This window comes from Sander lucioperca, chromosome 10 (genome assembly GCF_008315115.2).
Source record: "Sander lucioperca isolate FBNREF2018 chromosome 10, SLUC_FBN_1.2, whole genome shotgun sequence".
Taxonomy (NCBI): domain Eukaryota; kingdom Metazoa; phylum Chordata; class Actinopteri; order Perciformes; family Percidae; genus Sander; species Sander lucioperca.
In genome coordinates, this window is record NC_050182.1 from 30,948,697 (window position 1) to 30,964,996 (window position 16,300).

At 39.7% G+C, this 16,300-nt stretch overlaps 2 protein-coding genes across 2 annotated transcripts; both read right to left on the reverse strand.

Moving 5' to 3' along the window:
• Nucleotides 1-1,425: 1,425 nt before the first annotated feature.
• On the reverse strand, nucleotides 1,426-4,176 carry LOC116049797 (homeodomain-interacting protein kinase 4-like). Its single transcript, XM_036006454.1, has 5 exons — nucleotides 3,842-4,176; nucleotides 3,643-3,720; nucleotides 3,356-3,528; nucleotides 2,813-3,039; nucleotides 1,426-2,623 (listed from the first exon to the last, which is right to left on the reverse strand). Exons 1-4 carry the CDS (start codon nucleotides 3,971-3,973, stop codon nucleotides 2,898-2,900), a joined length of 525 nt encoding a protein of 174 aa, XP_035862347.1. The 5' UTR covers nucleotides 3,974-4,176; the 3' UTR covers nucleotides 1,426-2,623; nucleotides 2,813-2,897.
• On the reverse strand, nucleotides 4,176-5,755 carry LOC118496124 (homeodomain-interacting protein kinase 1-like). The gene is made up of 4 exons (XM_036006453.1): nucleotides 5,600-5,755; nucleotides 5,188-5,392; nucleotides 4,696-4,878; nucleotides 4,176-4,534 (listed from the first exon to the last, which is right to left on the reverse strand). Exons 2-4 carry the CDS (start codon nucleotides 5,377-5,379, stop codon nucleotides 4,331-4,333), a joined length of 579 nt encoding a protein of 192 aa, XP_035862346.1. The 5' UTR covers nucleotides 5,380-5,392; nucleotides 5,600-5,755; the 3' UTR covers nucleotides 4,176-4,330.
• Between the last annotated feature and the right edge of the window lie 10,545 nt (nucleotides 5,756-16,300).

Consider the following 16,300-nt stretch of genomic DNA (forward strand, 5'->3'; position numbering starts at 1 on the left):
TAAGCTTTAATTTTTTACCACTCAAAATATGAGGGGTATCAATCAAGCAAATGTCCCAAAATGTCAAACTATTCCATTGAGCTAGCTTTAACGCTAGTTAGATTTTTGTGGGTGTTTTGTAATCTCAAAGAAGTAGAATATATGCTCATTTGCCTTTTTTCTGAAGGTAAAATGGGAAGATTTATTTCAATCCCTTCTCTGCATTAAAGATTAAAGTTCATCAGAGCTATTTGCTGAAAAACAGCAGTATGTTGTGGTTTGACACTACACTAAGCAGAGCTTTGAGGAGGAGCCAAAACATCCAACCAAAACAATAAGCTGAACACGGCTAAAACCCTCCATGAATAGGTCAACTGCAGAGTTGGTGATAATTATCTGTGGATTTGTTACCATAAACACCCCGTTTTACATTCCAGTCATTCAATTCACTTTTAATGTAAATATGAATGCAGCTTTAATGTAAATTAAAGCCTAATTGATATATTTTGTTATTATATTGATATAATCAAGCTCTTGAGTTTTTCCCTTAACTTCTGTTAGGTCCCCCAAAGCTCTTTTCAAAGCATATTACTGCAGTGCATCCTGTCATTGTCAGCGTCATGATTTCCTTTGTAATCCCACTGTCCCGTTTTCCCTGCATGTGTATGTGTTCTCTCTTTGTTTGTGTCAGATCAGATATTGTCTCTCTGAGGTTCTTTCTCTTTTGTGATGTCTGCCTCCCTTCCACTATCGTTTTCATACAAATTGTGACTATAATAATGCTGCCATTGGTACTATTCTCATGACAGCTTGCTATACCCGTGGGATCAATTCACATGTGCAAGAAAGCACAAGCACACGCACACGCACACGCACACGCACACGCACACGCACACACACACACACACACACACACACACACACACACACACACACACACACACACACATTACACACACATTACACATTTATCTATCCCTTTGCTTCTGATCCCAAGTTCACGGGACAGAGAACACACAGAACATCCAGTGTGTGTGTGTGTGTGTGTGTGTGTGTGTGTGTGTGTGTGCGCGCGCGCGCGCGCGCGCGTGTGTGCATGTGTGTGTCAGTGAGAGAAATAGAGACAAAGATGGGGGTACATTCAGGGGTTACTGTAGGAACTTGGCAGTGGCGTCCCAAAACATTCCTTTCTCTCTCTCTCGCTCTCTCTCTCGCTCTCTCTCTCTCTCTCTCTCTCTCTCTCTCTCTCTCGCTCTCTCTCTTTCTGAATTTCTTCTTTGGTGGCCAGGAGGTTAATGATGAATCCCAGCTGGAGACCAAAACACAGTATCACATTTGTTACAAATTAAGGTCAAAATCATAACCATAATCTTTCATAGCTTAGCAGCTATATTAGCAATTGTACAAAGTGCTTTACAGCTGCCAAAAATGAAGAATGACACACAGTAGAATTCTAGACTTACACAGTGTCTCTCCCTCTTGTACGTTGTGTACAGTCAGTGGGAGTACATAGTTCATAATTTAAGGCTGCATATGTGTATAGGTTACCTTTGGGTGGTTGTTTCTGAGAGTAACCGAGCTTGAGGTAAAGCGCTTGTTAAGTGGGAGGGTCACGGCAGCGACATCACCTTACAAACATGCCTCCTATCCTCTAATGTAAGACTGTGTCCTCCTGTGTGTGTTTGCGTGCAGTGTGTGTATGTTGCTGAAAAGGTTACTCATCCTCTTCTTGTACATTAACAGATAATAACAGAGACAGAGTGAGCAGGTGGCCCAGTTTCTATCTCTTGCAGACATTACCAAAGTTTCAGTCATTCTACAAAGTACATGAAAAGCTTGCCACAGTATTTAGATTCATGCTTTTGGCTTCTCAGATAAATGAACATTTACCTATATATCACTTTCTTCCTTAGAGTAAGATGAAAAGATTTCTACCACCCTCATGTCTGTATGCTAAATATGAAGCTAGAGCAGTGGTCAAAAAACTCTTCCAAACCACGGCACCCCTTCAAAGAAAATCTTTTTCCACAGCACCCAGAGCCACCCAACCCCCAATATCACATGCATATATATGTACACAGATTCTTATCGGTTTTAACAATTTAATGTTAGATTCTATCAATTAAAAATTAATTCAACATGTCAAGGACAAACAAACATTTGTCTTCCACAAGTGCCCAAAAGCTGTCTGTTAAGCTGAGTAGCGTCTGATTTTAGTTATTTAACAGAAAAGTTCAGGATCTGCTGCTGTGAGGTTGCAATGCTACTCATGCTGCTTCCAATGAGAACTACCAATGCTTTTGTAGCAGAACAATTAAGAGAAAGCTCTCAGGTGTTTAGCTATAGAGATCTTCACTTCTATACATTGTCCATGTAGCAGCAAGAGCAGCATGTCCTCCTCATCCAGGAGAAGCATTTGAGGCAGTTTTTCTTTCTCTTCTTCTTTGACTCGCTGTCATCTGTGTTGTCCGAATGGTTGCTGGCGTTGGAATCCTCAGATGTGGAAGCCAAAGTATCACATTCACTGATGGACTCCTCCTCAGACGTCTCCTCCAGTGGGATTCTGCTCTGTGAAGGAGCAGGCTGAACCCTGATAAAACCTGATGGCAGTGCTGTAGACGTCGGCCTGTGTGTTCTTCGTGTGCTGTTAAATGAAGACACATGCAGTTAATTACAGGCACTACAGGCAGCTGCCTACAGCCTCAGCCGTTCTGTATTTTCGCAAATAAAGTTCTCATTGATCACCTGCAATGTCAGTGATCATAAAACCAATCACTAGCATTGATTCAGTGGAAACCCAACCCCATCTTGCCCAACTTCAAATGACACTTACTTATCATCTACACAAGTCCTCATGATGTTGTCTTTGGTCCTCGTCTGGGCCTGCCTGGTGTTGGGGTCAGAAGCCTGGTTCGTGCTCAGTTGAGTCGCCTGGTGCCAGGCTCGGCTGCCTTCTTAGTGTTGGAGTCAATAGCTTTGTCAATGCCAGGTTTAGCTGCAGGGCTCGCACTGGGGCCGGATGCCTGGCTTGGGCTGGTTTCAGCTTCTACAGACCTATTGCTACAAGAAAAAAAGAAACTCACACTGTTATGTTTATGGCTGTCAAACAGGATTTACAGAGTATGCAAATAGATAGATAGATAGACAGATAGATAGATAAATGATTGCACATTAATGCTGACATGTATTTGGGGGTGTGCTTTCAGTTCGGAGTTCAGTATGGTGATGGCTTTGTGATAGAAATTCTTCATGAATCTTGTAAATGTTTTGATGGACCTGTAGCGTTAATCAAACAGGTGATGGGCAGGTTGCAATGAGTCCTTTAGGATGGCTTGTGTTTTCTGTAATATGTAAATCTGCACGCACGTACACTCACCAGGAACTGAGGTGGGAGCAGCTGTTGAGGTAGCTCATGGTAATAAATGGGTGATTGAGAATACCACTAGGGGTAATCCTCTCCTTCTCAGTCCACTTGAGCATTGCCTTCAACAGCTCAATGCACTCCCACCTCTCATCATCCTCTGTGGCATTATCTTTCTCCAGACACGTCTAGTTTATAGAACAATCAAAAAATACAACAGTGGTCAACTCAACTTTCTAAAGCATAAAAGGACAATCAATAAAAGTCACATTGCAGCAGCTACCCTCTGCTCAATGACCTACTGTCTTCATTTCGTCAAGAGAACGGAAGGTGTAGTGCCTGTTGTCAGTGGTCGTTGTTCTCCAGTACTCCTGAGGTGTCTAAATAGGATAAAAGTATTTAAGTATTTGTTAGTGATCAACTGGAGGAAAATGTTGAAAGCTATCATATTTATTTAAGGAGAGAGTATTAAAGATGAAACTCAAAGAATTAGTATTATACCTTAAGTATCCACTGATTGGAAGCTGTCTTTTTGAAAAACCGTTCCCATTTCCATTCAACATTAACAGTGGGGGCTGGTGGTGGGCCTAGGAGGTCGATAATGTATTGCAGCTGGAGAAAAAACAGCATCATATTTAGACATTCAACTTAATTCTTTTAGTCTACAATTGCTAAACTTAATAATAACTGTATGTGGCCTTTAAGAGCAATGATTTACAATTAGTCAAACGTTAAAACGTACTAATTCATAGTCAGTCTTCCCCGGGAAGAGTGCAAAGCCAAACATCATGATGGCCATCACACAGCCCAGCGACCAGATGTCAATGGCCTCGGACAACCGGAGTCTCAACATTATTTCTGGAGCTCTGAATGACGAAGAAAAGTCTTTAATGAAATCATGGACCTTTGTGGTGTTTTAAGAATAAAAGTAGCCTACAACTGATTACACAGTTGCAAACAAAATAAAAGCACACGCCAGCACAATAAAGATCAGATTTTCTGTAGACCCCACCAAAAGAAAGGGGTCTGATGAATCTTGACGTGCTTGGCTTTAGATTTGAAAATAGCCAAACCGAAGTCAATCAGCTTCACCTTGAACGGCTGCCTCACGTGATCCACCAGCATGATGTTGGTAGTTGTCACATCAGTGTGGATCACTCCGATGGTTGTTAGGGCATCAAATGCTTTGGCCAGCTGCAAGTGATGATAATGATAATACATGTTACATTTATGTCACACAAAGTGTTAAGACAGCAGTAATGAGATAACGTAAAAGCTGGAAATACAATTCATAAATTGACTATGGTTTAAAAACTGACACAGCGTTCAGTGTTGCCTTCTAGCTGATGCCATACCTGCTGGATGACAGTTCTGATGTCCTGGGGACTCATTGGGGCCTCTCTCTTACAAAGATAGTTTTTCAGGCTCATGTCCAGCATCTCGAACACCAGATATTTGTTCATCCAGAATCCACCGTAAAACTTGACGATGTTCTGCTGGTCCAGGTTGTTGTCCATTAACACTTGCATCATGGATGCCTGAAGATACATGACAAAATTGACATGCTTAGTTGTGGGCCTATTCTTTTGTGTTCTCACGTATTATTGCCGCAGGGAAACTAGTGATTCTGTAGCTCTCCACAGAAAAAAACTGTCATCACTACAAGTAGCTTGCAATTAGGCAAATAAGGTCACTTCTAAGACCATTGAAAAGCAAAGCATTAACGTATCAAAAGGAAATTACACGTTGACCTCAGACATGTACAGCTTTTCACAATGCTGTTGCCTATTTTAAGAAATGTCTCTTTGGCAATAATTGTAAAGATCAAAACCAACAAAGTGACCCACCTCCTCGTTCAGATCAGTATAGACTTTGGCAACCTTTATGGCCACAGTCTTTTTAGTGTCCTGGTCCAAGCATTTCAGTACGACTCCAAAGTTGCCCTGTCCCAGAAGTTTCAGGACCTCATATCTTCTGGGGAGGGAGTACAATTCTTCAAGGTTGGAGTCAGGGGAAATTGATATAGGTTTATTTCCCATGTTGGTAAGGAAGCTGATATTGAAATGGGGACAAACATGAAAAAGAACAGGTTAATTTAATTTTTGTTGTTGATACTTTCATCTTATTATCAAGTAGGTAAATATTAACTACACTTGGACAAATTATGAGACAACAGCTTAAGAGTTCTACCCTGTACTCGCTCTCTGTCTGAGCTTTGCCAAATGTTTCTACATCATAAAGAATGAAAGACAGACTTACCTGTTATCCACAGTTTGATTTTAAACCACACTTCTTTGGATTAGTTTGGTTGAAGTTGATTCAGCAGCACTGTTGTCTATCCAGTTGAGTCTGTCTCAGTAAAATGACCAGAGTTCACTCAGAACCTTATATGTGACATCAGTTCTAGAACATCTCTATGATGTCAAGAACACTTCTAAAACTCTGTTTAAAAAGTTAATTTGGAGTGAGTTAACATCTCACAACATTCCTTCAAATAAAAACAAAATGCAGTAAGGCATTTATGAAATATAATCAGCACTGAAAACATTTCACTTTCATAGAACTGTGAATAAAAGCACAAAGTGGGTGGTTTGGGGCTGCACTGTCAGTAGAAAATACTGGAACACTTGTATGATCCCTGTACACTAGCTAGATGTGGCTAAGATGACCAAGTGTTGTATTTATCTATGTGATTTGCCATCTTGACAATCCATTAAAGTGTCTCTTGATATTTAATTATTGATCATGCCACCACTGAACTCTGCTTTTTTTGATCTGTTTATTGATGGAAATTGCACAAGAAATATATAGAATAAAGTGTGTATCAGTATAAAAAAAATAATTCAATAAACATCATTCATGAAAATGCCTTGAACTAGCATTACAACACTACAAATAAAAGATTAAGAGTAAAGTAAAATCTAAAATCAAAATAATGATTTATAAAAAAGGCATCAAGGCATCATATTGAAATGCCATAGTAATACTGATAATAACAGCCTTAGTAAATCGTCGCATAAAAGTAGGTGTTTTATGAGCCTGTGTACCGCGCAGTCTCAAAAAAGAAAGAAGAAAAAAGTGGAAATGCAAGGTAGATCATATGGGTTCGGACTCCAGTCCTTTTAAGTTCTGAAAGTAGGTAATGATGGGTTGCCATCTCAAGTAAAAGTTTTTCATTGACCCTCTCAACATAAATTTAATTTTTTCTAACTTATGAAAAAGCATAACATCCTCCAGCCAACGAGCTAGCGATGGAGGTGTGGTGGATTTCCACCCTAGAAGGATTCTATGGCAGGCAAGCAGAGAGGTAAATGCAATAACATCGGACTGGGCTCTAGTAACTGTTTCTGAGAGGATACCAAATATCGCAATCAAGGGGTTCGGTTCGATGGTTATATTGAGAGCCCCAGATAAAATTTTGAACACTCCCGACCAATATATTTCAAGGGAAGGACAAGACCAAAAAGCGTGAGTAAGATTAGCAGGGGAAAAAGAACCCCTGCTACAACACCTGCTACAGGTATATTTCAGCTAGCTTAGCTTTACTGTAATGTACTCTATGTAGCACTTTAAACTGAATAAGTGCCAAGCGGGCACAGGATGAAGATGAATTGACTCTCATTAGTGCACCATCCCAGTACTCTCCCAGATCAATTCCCAGCTCGTCCTCCCAGGTAGACTGAATCCTGGCTATGTTATGGTTCTCCAAAGAGATTATTTTCTGATACAATACAGAAAACAATCCTTTTCCTGGCTTTATAAGAGTTAACTCCTCCCAGGATTTGCGTGCTGGTAGGGTGGGGAAGGAAGAGTAGCAGATTTTGAGAAAATGTCGAATTTAAAGATATTGAAAAAAGGACTTTAGAGTTGTAAAGGTCTTGAAAAGAATAAATACCCATCTTCCACCACTCTATAAAGGACAAATCCATAGATGGAGGAAATAGGTGGTTTTTGTGAATGGGGCAAAGGATAGAGGCAGAAACAAATTTGTAGTGAGAGCGAAATTGGTTCCAAATCTTAGGAGTGGATAGCACTATTGGATGGGAGGTGAAGCGAGAAGGTCTTAGAGGTAAAGAAGAGTAAATTAAAGCTCTAAGGCTAGAGCGCTGACATGACAGTTTGTACGAGGAGAGTGTAACCAAAAAAGTATCTTTTGGATATTTGCAGCCCAGTAGTAATGGATGAAACTGGGCAAAGTGAGTCCACCAACACTACGTTGCCTTTGTAAAAGGTTCTTCTTAACTCTAGGGGCTTTATTGTCCCATATAAATGAGTATCCCTATATTCATAACAGTTTCCGCAGGTTTTCAGTAAAAGTTGCTCCACATGTTTCGTAGTTAAAATGTTTAGTTTAGCTTGCAAATCCACCCGTTTCTTATGTAATTCAGCATTAGGTGACTCTGAAAAGAGCTGGTCAAGCCTACGTATAGAGTTAGTTAAGTCTGATATCTCCCTTGAATGTTCCTTATTGCTAAATGCCACATGTGAAATAATTTGCCCCCTAAGGTAAACTTTAAGTGATTCCCAAAGTAGGGCATATGAGATCCCATCAGTTTTATTTGTGCTGATGTAAACATCTATATTGGTTGCCAAAAATTTGCAAAAGTCTTCATCCGCCAGTAAAAGAGGGTCTAGTTTCCACATTGAATGCTGCTTTATATTCAGAGCAAAGGAAATATCTAAAACAACAGGGGCATGATCAGAAATAACAATAGCTACGTAGTCAACAGATTTAATTGAAGGAATGAACGCGCTGTCACTGAAGAAATAATCTATGCAAGAGAAGGAGTGGTAAATTGGGGAGAAAAAAGAGAACAGTTTCAAATTTGGGTTACGAAGCCGCCATGGATCTATATAACCACTCTGCGCCATGAATGCTGACCATGCCCTTGCCATGCCTGACAAAGATGATTTTTTGGGACATGATCTGTCTAATGCAGGGTTGATAGCACAATTCAAGTCACCTCCCAAAATTAATTAATGAGTATCCAGGTTTGGTATTGATGACAGAAGTTTATTAACAAAATCAGTATCGTCCCAGTTTGGGGAATACACATTTACCAGAAGAACTTTGGTTTGAAAAAGACTACCGCAAATTATGACAAAGCGGCCGTAAGGGTCAGTGATGACCTCTGTTGGTGTAAACTGCACCTTCTTATTAATGAGAATGGCAACCCCTTTCAAACTACCATTATGTCTAGAGTGATAGACTTGGCTGATCCAAGCTTTACGCAAACGGGTATGATCTTTTAGACGTAAATGTGTCTCTTGTAAAAACAAAATATCAGCATTGGTAGATTTAAGGTGGGAGAAAACTCTGGATCGTTTGACTGGACCATTCAATCCCTTAACATTCCACAAAACAAAACGTACTTGTGAGTTATAGTTCAAATTGTAAGAAGTAGCCATAGGAGTATAATGGTGTATGGTAATGTTTTAAAGCTGTAACAGAAGCATTTGAGTAGTGCGGTAAAAAGGCATGAGAAAGGCGGTGAAGCATTAGTAAGAGCAATAAGTTTCACATGTGCTCTATAAAGCATTACATAAGGCTGAGGTAGATAAGACTGTGATAAAGGCTTGTGTCCTAGGCTCCCCACTAACCCCATAAAAGCTGAAAGGAGGGGAGAAAAGAGAAAAAAAAATAAAAATAAAAACAACAACCACAACATGAACAATAACATCGTCCTAGATTAAAAAGTTTACCTTTAACAATTCTGTGCACTCCCTCCTCTCATCAGTCTCAGTCATGTTATCTTTCTCCAGATGCATCTAGTTGGAAATAATAAATAATCGGAAATTCTGATGATCTAAATCTTAATAGGTTATTAATGTTTTATATAAATATAGTTCTTAATAACTTGAACTAATTAAGTTGAACAACTATACACATTTATTTTATTAATAAGTATTATTATTATTATTAATAATACATATTCATTATTATTATTGAATTTATCTTAATAAGAGAAGGAAGGTTGAAGATGAATTAAGTCAAATAATGGGTAACATTGCATCTTGATTTTCTTCTTTGGTGGCAGAGCCAGGAGGTTAATGATGAATCGCAGCTGGAGACCAAAACACTTGTCACAAAGCTTTGTTATGGTCAAAATCATAACAAAAACTTCAATAGCATAGCAGCTATATTAGCAATTGTACAAAGTGCTTTACTGGCAGCTGCCAAAAATGAAGAATGACACAGACTAGATAATCAGACTTAATATGAAAACAGAAAGTAAAATATACTGTACGAACACTGTATGTAGGCTCATTGTTTTCCTCCAAATTAGGAATGCTCAGGTTTCTCCAGCTCAGTTCACACACACACACACACACACACACAGAAAAACTTGCGATCTTACGTTCATGTTCAGCTTCATTTTAATTTTTAATTTGTAACTTTTCTAATCTTCATCAAGGGCTACAGTATATTTATATATTGTGACTGAGGGGGTTCAGCCCTATGCAGAACAGCAGTGGGGACAGAGCATCACCTTGGTATATGCCACACTTGATGTTAACATGTGCAATTGGCTTTGAGTTGGCCACTAGAGCTGTCTTCCACAGCCCCATTGAGTTCTTGATGAAAGTTCTTAGTGTCCTGTTGATGTTATACAGGTCCAAACATTCCAGTATGCATGAGTGCCGCATTGAGTCATAGGCTTTCTTGTAGTCGATTCAGGCAGTGCACAGATTAGTTCGTCTGTTCTTGCAATCTCCATGTGTCAAGTGCCATGTGTCTACTCATCTTAACTGTAATAATGCCTGCCAAGAGCTTCCATGTTGTGTAGAGGCAAGTTATTGGCTGGTAATTGGAGGGAGTTGCTCCCTTCTGGGGGTCCTTCATGATCAGGATTGTCCGGCCTTGGGTCAACCATTCGGTGTGGGTCCCATCTCTCAGCAACTGGTTCAGTTTCAAGAGCAATAGGAGTAAAATCTATTTTGTTCCCTGTGCAATAATTCTGCTTAATTTGCATATGTAATTTAGTTTTTGTTTTAGAGATTGCTCCTGTAGTATAGTGTACAATTGTGTTCTCTATATTGTATGTACAGGAAACATTTTTGTACTTTGTTTTTGTATTGTTATCATATCGTTTATTTATACATGCGTTTTTCTTTTTTAAACTTGCACTCCTGACTGTAGATCAAGTTTCCCACCTGGGATAATAAAGTGACTGAACTGAACTGAACGCCAACTTAACCACCTACTGTCTTTACTTCGTCCAGAGAACGGAACGTGTAGAACCTGGTAGAACCTGTGGAGTAATTTAATGGTCCCCAGTACTCCTCAGGCATCTAAAAAAAGTGTTAAATGTATTTATGATACACATATGTTAATAAATTTAGCTTAATTGTCATAACTGTAGAAAAACTTTTATCATTAAAAGAGAAGGAAGGTTAAAGATGAATTAACTATTTGAAAAGTCAAAGAATGGCATATATACCTTTAGCATCCACTGATCGGAATCGGTTTTCTTGAAAAACACCTTGGATTTCTGACCAGCAGGTCGATAATAAATCGTAGCTGGAGACAAAACACATCATGACAATATACAATAGGAATACCACCTTTCTTCTGTATTGATGAAGCATTGCTATGGTTAAAAATCACAATAGTATTTTCATAGCAATTGTACAACGTACTTTACAACTGCCTAAAATTAAGAATGACACCAGAGTGTCACACAGAAGATAATAAGGCTTGAAATGAATCAAACATAAAAACTAAAAGTCAAATTCATTCTAAGATATGCTTTAAAAAAAAAGATTGATCTAGCAAGCGTCATTTGTGTTGTATTTTTTTGTCCTCCCAATTATGAATGCCCAGTTTTGTTATGTTGCAGGGAATAATTGGACCCAATTGCAGAGAGCAGGCAGGCAGGCAGGCAGGCAGGAGAAAGTTGGATTTGAGGATTTATTAGACCAAAAAACAAAAATGAACCGAGGGAGTCCTGAGAACTGCAGCAGGCAAAAAACACATTCCAGAATGTAGAAAAAGGAATCCAAAAAACAAAGGAAAATAGGAAAATATAAGAAGCACAGAAAGCAGCACTAGCTGACACAGAGAAACACAACAGGAACCAACACAAACACACACACACAATGATCTGACACAGGACAAGGGGAACACAAAGACTAAATACCGAGGGTAACGAGGTAACAAGAGGCAGGTGACACAAGGACTGGGAAACAGGTGGAAAACATCGGACAAGAACGGGAAAACACAGGGAGTAAAACTAGACAAGACAAGACAGAAAACAGACTATCAAAATAAAACAGGAAAACAGACTACAATAAGACAAGACAAAACACCAAAACCATAACAAGTTTCTAATAAAATGTAGGCCTTAATACTCCTAAATTCATTAAATACCAGCTTGCTGCTATAGCTTGGTTGGACATGTGTTTTAGCTTGAAACCAGCTTGAGTTGTACCATATCAATTTCACTCATCATCTAGAGAATAGTGTTTTATCACTGATCACTGGTTCCCTGTGGACTCAGCTGTGTATGAGTGGAGTCCATGTGATACCATATGTTAGCTAACCTACTGTAACTGGTAACTAAAATGTCAACACAACTGAAAAGAATGAAAAATGAGAAATGAGAAAAGGGAGACCCAACATAATTTCTGGAGACCTGAAAAGCACAACAAAAACATTTTCATATTTTGATAATTAAAGCCAAACTACATAGTTTAAAAATAATCTTTTTTTCTTATTATTATTACCTATAGAAAGGTGTTTGGTGAACCCTGCCCTGCTTGGCTTGAGAACTGTAAACTGCCAAGCCGAAGTTGATAAGTTTCACCCTGAACGGCTGTCTCACATGATCCACCATCATAATGTTGTCTATTTTCATATCAGTATGGATCACACCAATCCTCTTCAGGGCATTGAATGCTGTTCCCATCTGTAAGTAAAAATAATATTAGGAATGAAATATATCTATAGAAACTTTGATCACATAAAAACAGAATTATATTGTATGTAAAAGGTACAGTGTTTAAATCATAAAAAATGGCATTAGATAAAACATAGCTACAATGTCAGTGTGGACCACAGTTTGAAACAGAGCTTTTAGTTTCTTGCTCATGCCATACCTGCTGGATAACAGTTTGGATGTCGACCAGACGCATTGGGCCGTTTAAATCTAATAGGTAGTCCTGAAGGCTGATGTCCAACATCTCAAACACCAGACTAATCCTAGTCTTCATGATAACCTTGCCATGAAACTTGATGATGTTAAAGGTCCCGTGGCATGAAAATTTCACTTTATGAGGTTTTTTAACATTAATGTGAGTTCCCCTAGCCTGCCTATGGTCCCCCAGTGGCTAGAAATGGCAATAGATGTAAACCAAGCCCTGGGTCTCCTGCTCTGCCTTTGAGAAAATGAAAGCTCAGATGGGCCGATCTGGAATCTCCTCCTTATGAGGTCATAAGGAGGAAGGTTACCTCCCCTTTCTCTGCTTTGCCCGCCCCAAGAATTTGCCACGGCCATTAGGGGTGAGCGATATGGACAAAAAATAATATCTCGATATTTTTGGCGATTTTGACGATAATGATAATTAGACGATATCCTTTGAAAATGTGTTTTTAAAAGTCAGAGTTACTTAATCACTGATGATAATAATGGGCACAATGTTGAATGAAAACAGTTCTTATTTATTTTCTTTAAAATGTAAGTATTCAAGTAAAAACAAAATACTAATTGAACTAGTGTAGGAACATTGAACTCTGAGTAAACATTCAGTTGTACACCTCTGCTGTAATGTAAATTGTGCAGCATACAAGCAAGATGAAATCATAACAATAAACAAAGGGCTCTGTTCTGTAACATATTGCACACAACCATGTCCTTATTGGAAGCAGTCCTGGAGCTGGGATAGGGCAGTGTCAGGTCAGGTTTTGAACAGTCCTTCTACTTGGCTGTATAGTCTTTCTGACCGGGATTTATGCTGGGATCAGGAGTAGTTTTGTATGCTTTTTTTGATGTTAGAGTATGTTACATGGTCTAGTGTGTTCTTCCCTCTAGTAGCACAATCTACATGCTGGAAAAAGCTGGGGAAAACATGCTGTATGTATGCAATATGTATCCCCTCCGGGTGATCGCGCTACAGTTTGTTCACTATGGTTAGCAGTGAGCCAAACTTGTGCTAACGTTAGCATCGGGGGCTATGTAGACGGCAGTGTGCTGTTTTTGTGGTAAATAAAATGGCCTGTATATTACCGACAGGGCTTCCAGGTCAGGTGGGCAGTGCTGGGCAACGATCCTGCTGTACTCCATTCATTATGCACAAAAATGCACAGTCCTCCTCCTCTGGTCTTGCCGGAGTTCTTGTCTCGATCCTGCCGGTAGCTCGGCCTGCTAGCTGCCGACAACAATCCATGGAGCGCCCGGTCTGGCTATGTCCTCCGGGATGTTATGAGCCGCCTGGAAGGCTCTCGTAACGGCTGTGTTGTATTGTAGTCCTATAGTGATTAATTCAGTGTGGCTGTGCTTGATTAAATAAACACCGACAGGAGAGCTAGTAGCCACTGCACAATCGCGTGCCGCCATCTTTGTTGACATTAGTGAATGTGTAGCATTCCAATGCGTGTTTTGAAGTGTTTTTTTCTAAGTAATTTAAATACTAGATAATGTCAATTTGCACATCGTTAACACAACAATGACGATATTATTGTAGACAATATATATCGCCCACCCCTACCGCCCATGAGAAAGAGAGAGACATCATGGCTTGAAAACCATAGACTGTATATAAAATGGACCAACAGATCCCGTTGCTCTGGACGGAGACCAGTGAAGGCCGTTAGAAGCACTTTTCCGGTGAGCGTTGAGCGTTACTGCGCAGCCTCCAACTGAGAGAGATGACGTAACTATGATGTGAGCAACCTGTCTGAAAGTTGCAAGTCTTCTGGTAGCTGTGCCAAAAGAAATCTCAATCATTCCCAATCTTACAGAGACGGAGAGCGTAGGTATATGTAAGGAGATAACATGGGCACAGGCTAATTATTGCTAACTAAAATGCTAGTTAATATTAGTAATTAAACTTAAACAGCTAAACTGCCTGCGAGCTTCTCCTGTACTATACAGTAATTCCTCTACTATGCGACAGTAAGTCCCGTGGTTATGACACAATCGTTAGCCTATTTTTATAAAAACGTCTGCTACGGAGCCATAACGTGAGATACAAGGTAATGGAGCCTTTTATACATTGTCGTGTTTCTTTAGAAATAAACAATGGACAAAAAAAGTCTTTAAACGCTTCAGATGTAAAGTTATTCGCTGTCAAAGTGACGTCAAAATGAATGGCAGTCAATAGAATGCTAACGTCGGGTGATCGTTTGGTAGCATCAAAATGGCTTCATAGGAGGTTCGAGCTCTGAAGCGAAGCTTACCCCCTTGTTGAAAACAAGCGAAGCATGGCAGTTGGTCAAGGCCACACCCCCACCCTCCACCTCGCCCCCCCCTCTCTCCTCCTCAATAGCATTTAAAGCTACAGACACAGAAATGGCACATCCTAAGGAAAGCTCATTGTGGGACTGGCTCTAGTGGCTGTAATTCTGCACCAAGGCTGAATTTCGGGACAGAGACTTCAGATACAGTATTAGGGGACCACTAAGGCCTATATAAAAGCATCCAAAAAGCAGCATGTCATAGGACCTTTAAAGTTGTCCATATTATGGCGCATGAGTACTTTTAGCATGGACACCTGGGGAGACGTGACAAGTTAGCTGATATGTTCACATGGACGAATTAGCCCTCCTCCTCAACAACAACAACAACAACAACAACAACAACAACAACAACAACAACAACAACAGTGATCACTAGTGGTTTCACCCAGAAATATTAAGTAAACAAGCTCACATATGAGATACTTGAAAAAATGGAGAAAAAAAGAGTTTTCATATAGACATCTGGCATTTGACTAGCATCTGGCATAGTTTGCTGGCACACAGCTGGAATTTTACAGTGTGTGCTGCCCATTCACACAGCACACAGTGTGTGCTGCCCATTCATGATCTGGGACAGGCCACCAATCAGGCTACTTCTTGCCACGTTAGTGTAGTTTTGTATATGCAGTCCTGTTATTATTACCATTAGTACATACCCCACCCATAAAAAAAGTCTATTATGCAACTGTGAAATCAAAATCAACAGTGTCCCACCTCCTGGCAGAGATTATCATAGTTGTTGGCAATCTTTATGGCGACAGTCTGTTCAGTGCCTCGTTTCACACATTTGACCACTTTTCCAAAGCCACCTTCGCCTAGAATTTCCAGGAACTCATAACTTCTGGGGATTGGGAGCCGGCGTTTAGGGCGGGGCTCAGGGGAAGATGACGAAGTTGAGCTGTCCATGGATGTATTTATTTTCTCACAGACAGCTAGAATTGAAATGAGGACAAAATAGATGAAGTGCTTATTTTTATGCCCTTCAAAGTTATTTAGGTATTATGTTAGGGGAGAACTAGAGCGCATTGGGACTTAATTTTTAATATGAAGTTAGTAAAACATGTGTACATTCTCACAAATTATAAGACAACTGCAAAACTGTGGTAAATTGTGTGTGGCTTGTGGATTGTATGTAGTGTATGTTTTTTGCCCTTTACTCCCTCAATGAGAAAGCTGGTCGTTAGTGAGTGTGCATGTTCGTGTGGTTGTGTGTGTGTTAAAATGTCATCAATAACAGTGTTGGTCCTTTTGTGTGTGTTTTTAGGTCTTTGAGATTGGCACAAACACAACTTTCTGTCTGTCTCAGTGGGAAAGTTGACCTGGAGAGTTCTTTGTGTTTTTCTTTCACATTATGCAACAATTGCTCTCTTTAGACGTTTTGTGTCCCACTGAGAGTCTGATGTGATTCAGTAACGATCTAAACAGAAGACAAACCATGATAAACACAAAGAGGTGGGGAAAAGGGTGGGAAAATCTGCTAGTAAACAATGTTGACAGTTATC

Coding starts and splice junctions, on each gene's coding strand:
- LOC116049797 (XM_036006454.1), bottom strand. CDS start 3,973: ATGATGCTGTTTTTTCTCCAGCTGCAATACATTATCGACCTCCTAGGC. Junction 3,721..3,841: donor CCAATCAGTGGATACTTAAG/GTATAATACTAA, acceptor TATCCTATTTAG/ACACCTCAGGAGTACTGGAG. Junction 3,529..3,642: donor CTCTTGACGAAATGAAGACA/GTAGGTCATTGA, acceptor TCTATAAACTAG/ACGTGTCTGGAGAAAGATAA.
- LOC118496124 (XM_036006453.1), bottom strand. CDS start 5,379: ATGGGAAATAAACCTATATCAATTTCCCCTGACTCCAACCTTGAAGAA. Junction 4,879..5,187: donor ATACTGATCTGAACGAGGAG/GTGGGTCACTTT, acceptor ATGTATCTTCAG/GCATCCATGATGCAAGTGTT. Junction 4,535..4,695: donor TCAGAACTGTCATCCAGCAG/GTATGGCATCAG, acceptor CATCACTTGCAG/CTGGCCAAAGCATTTGATGC.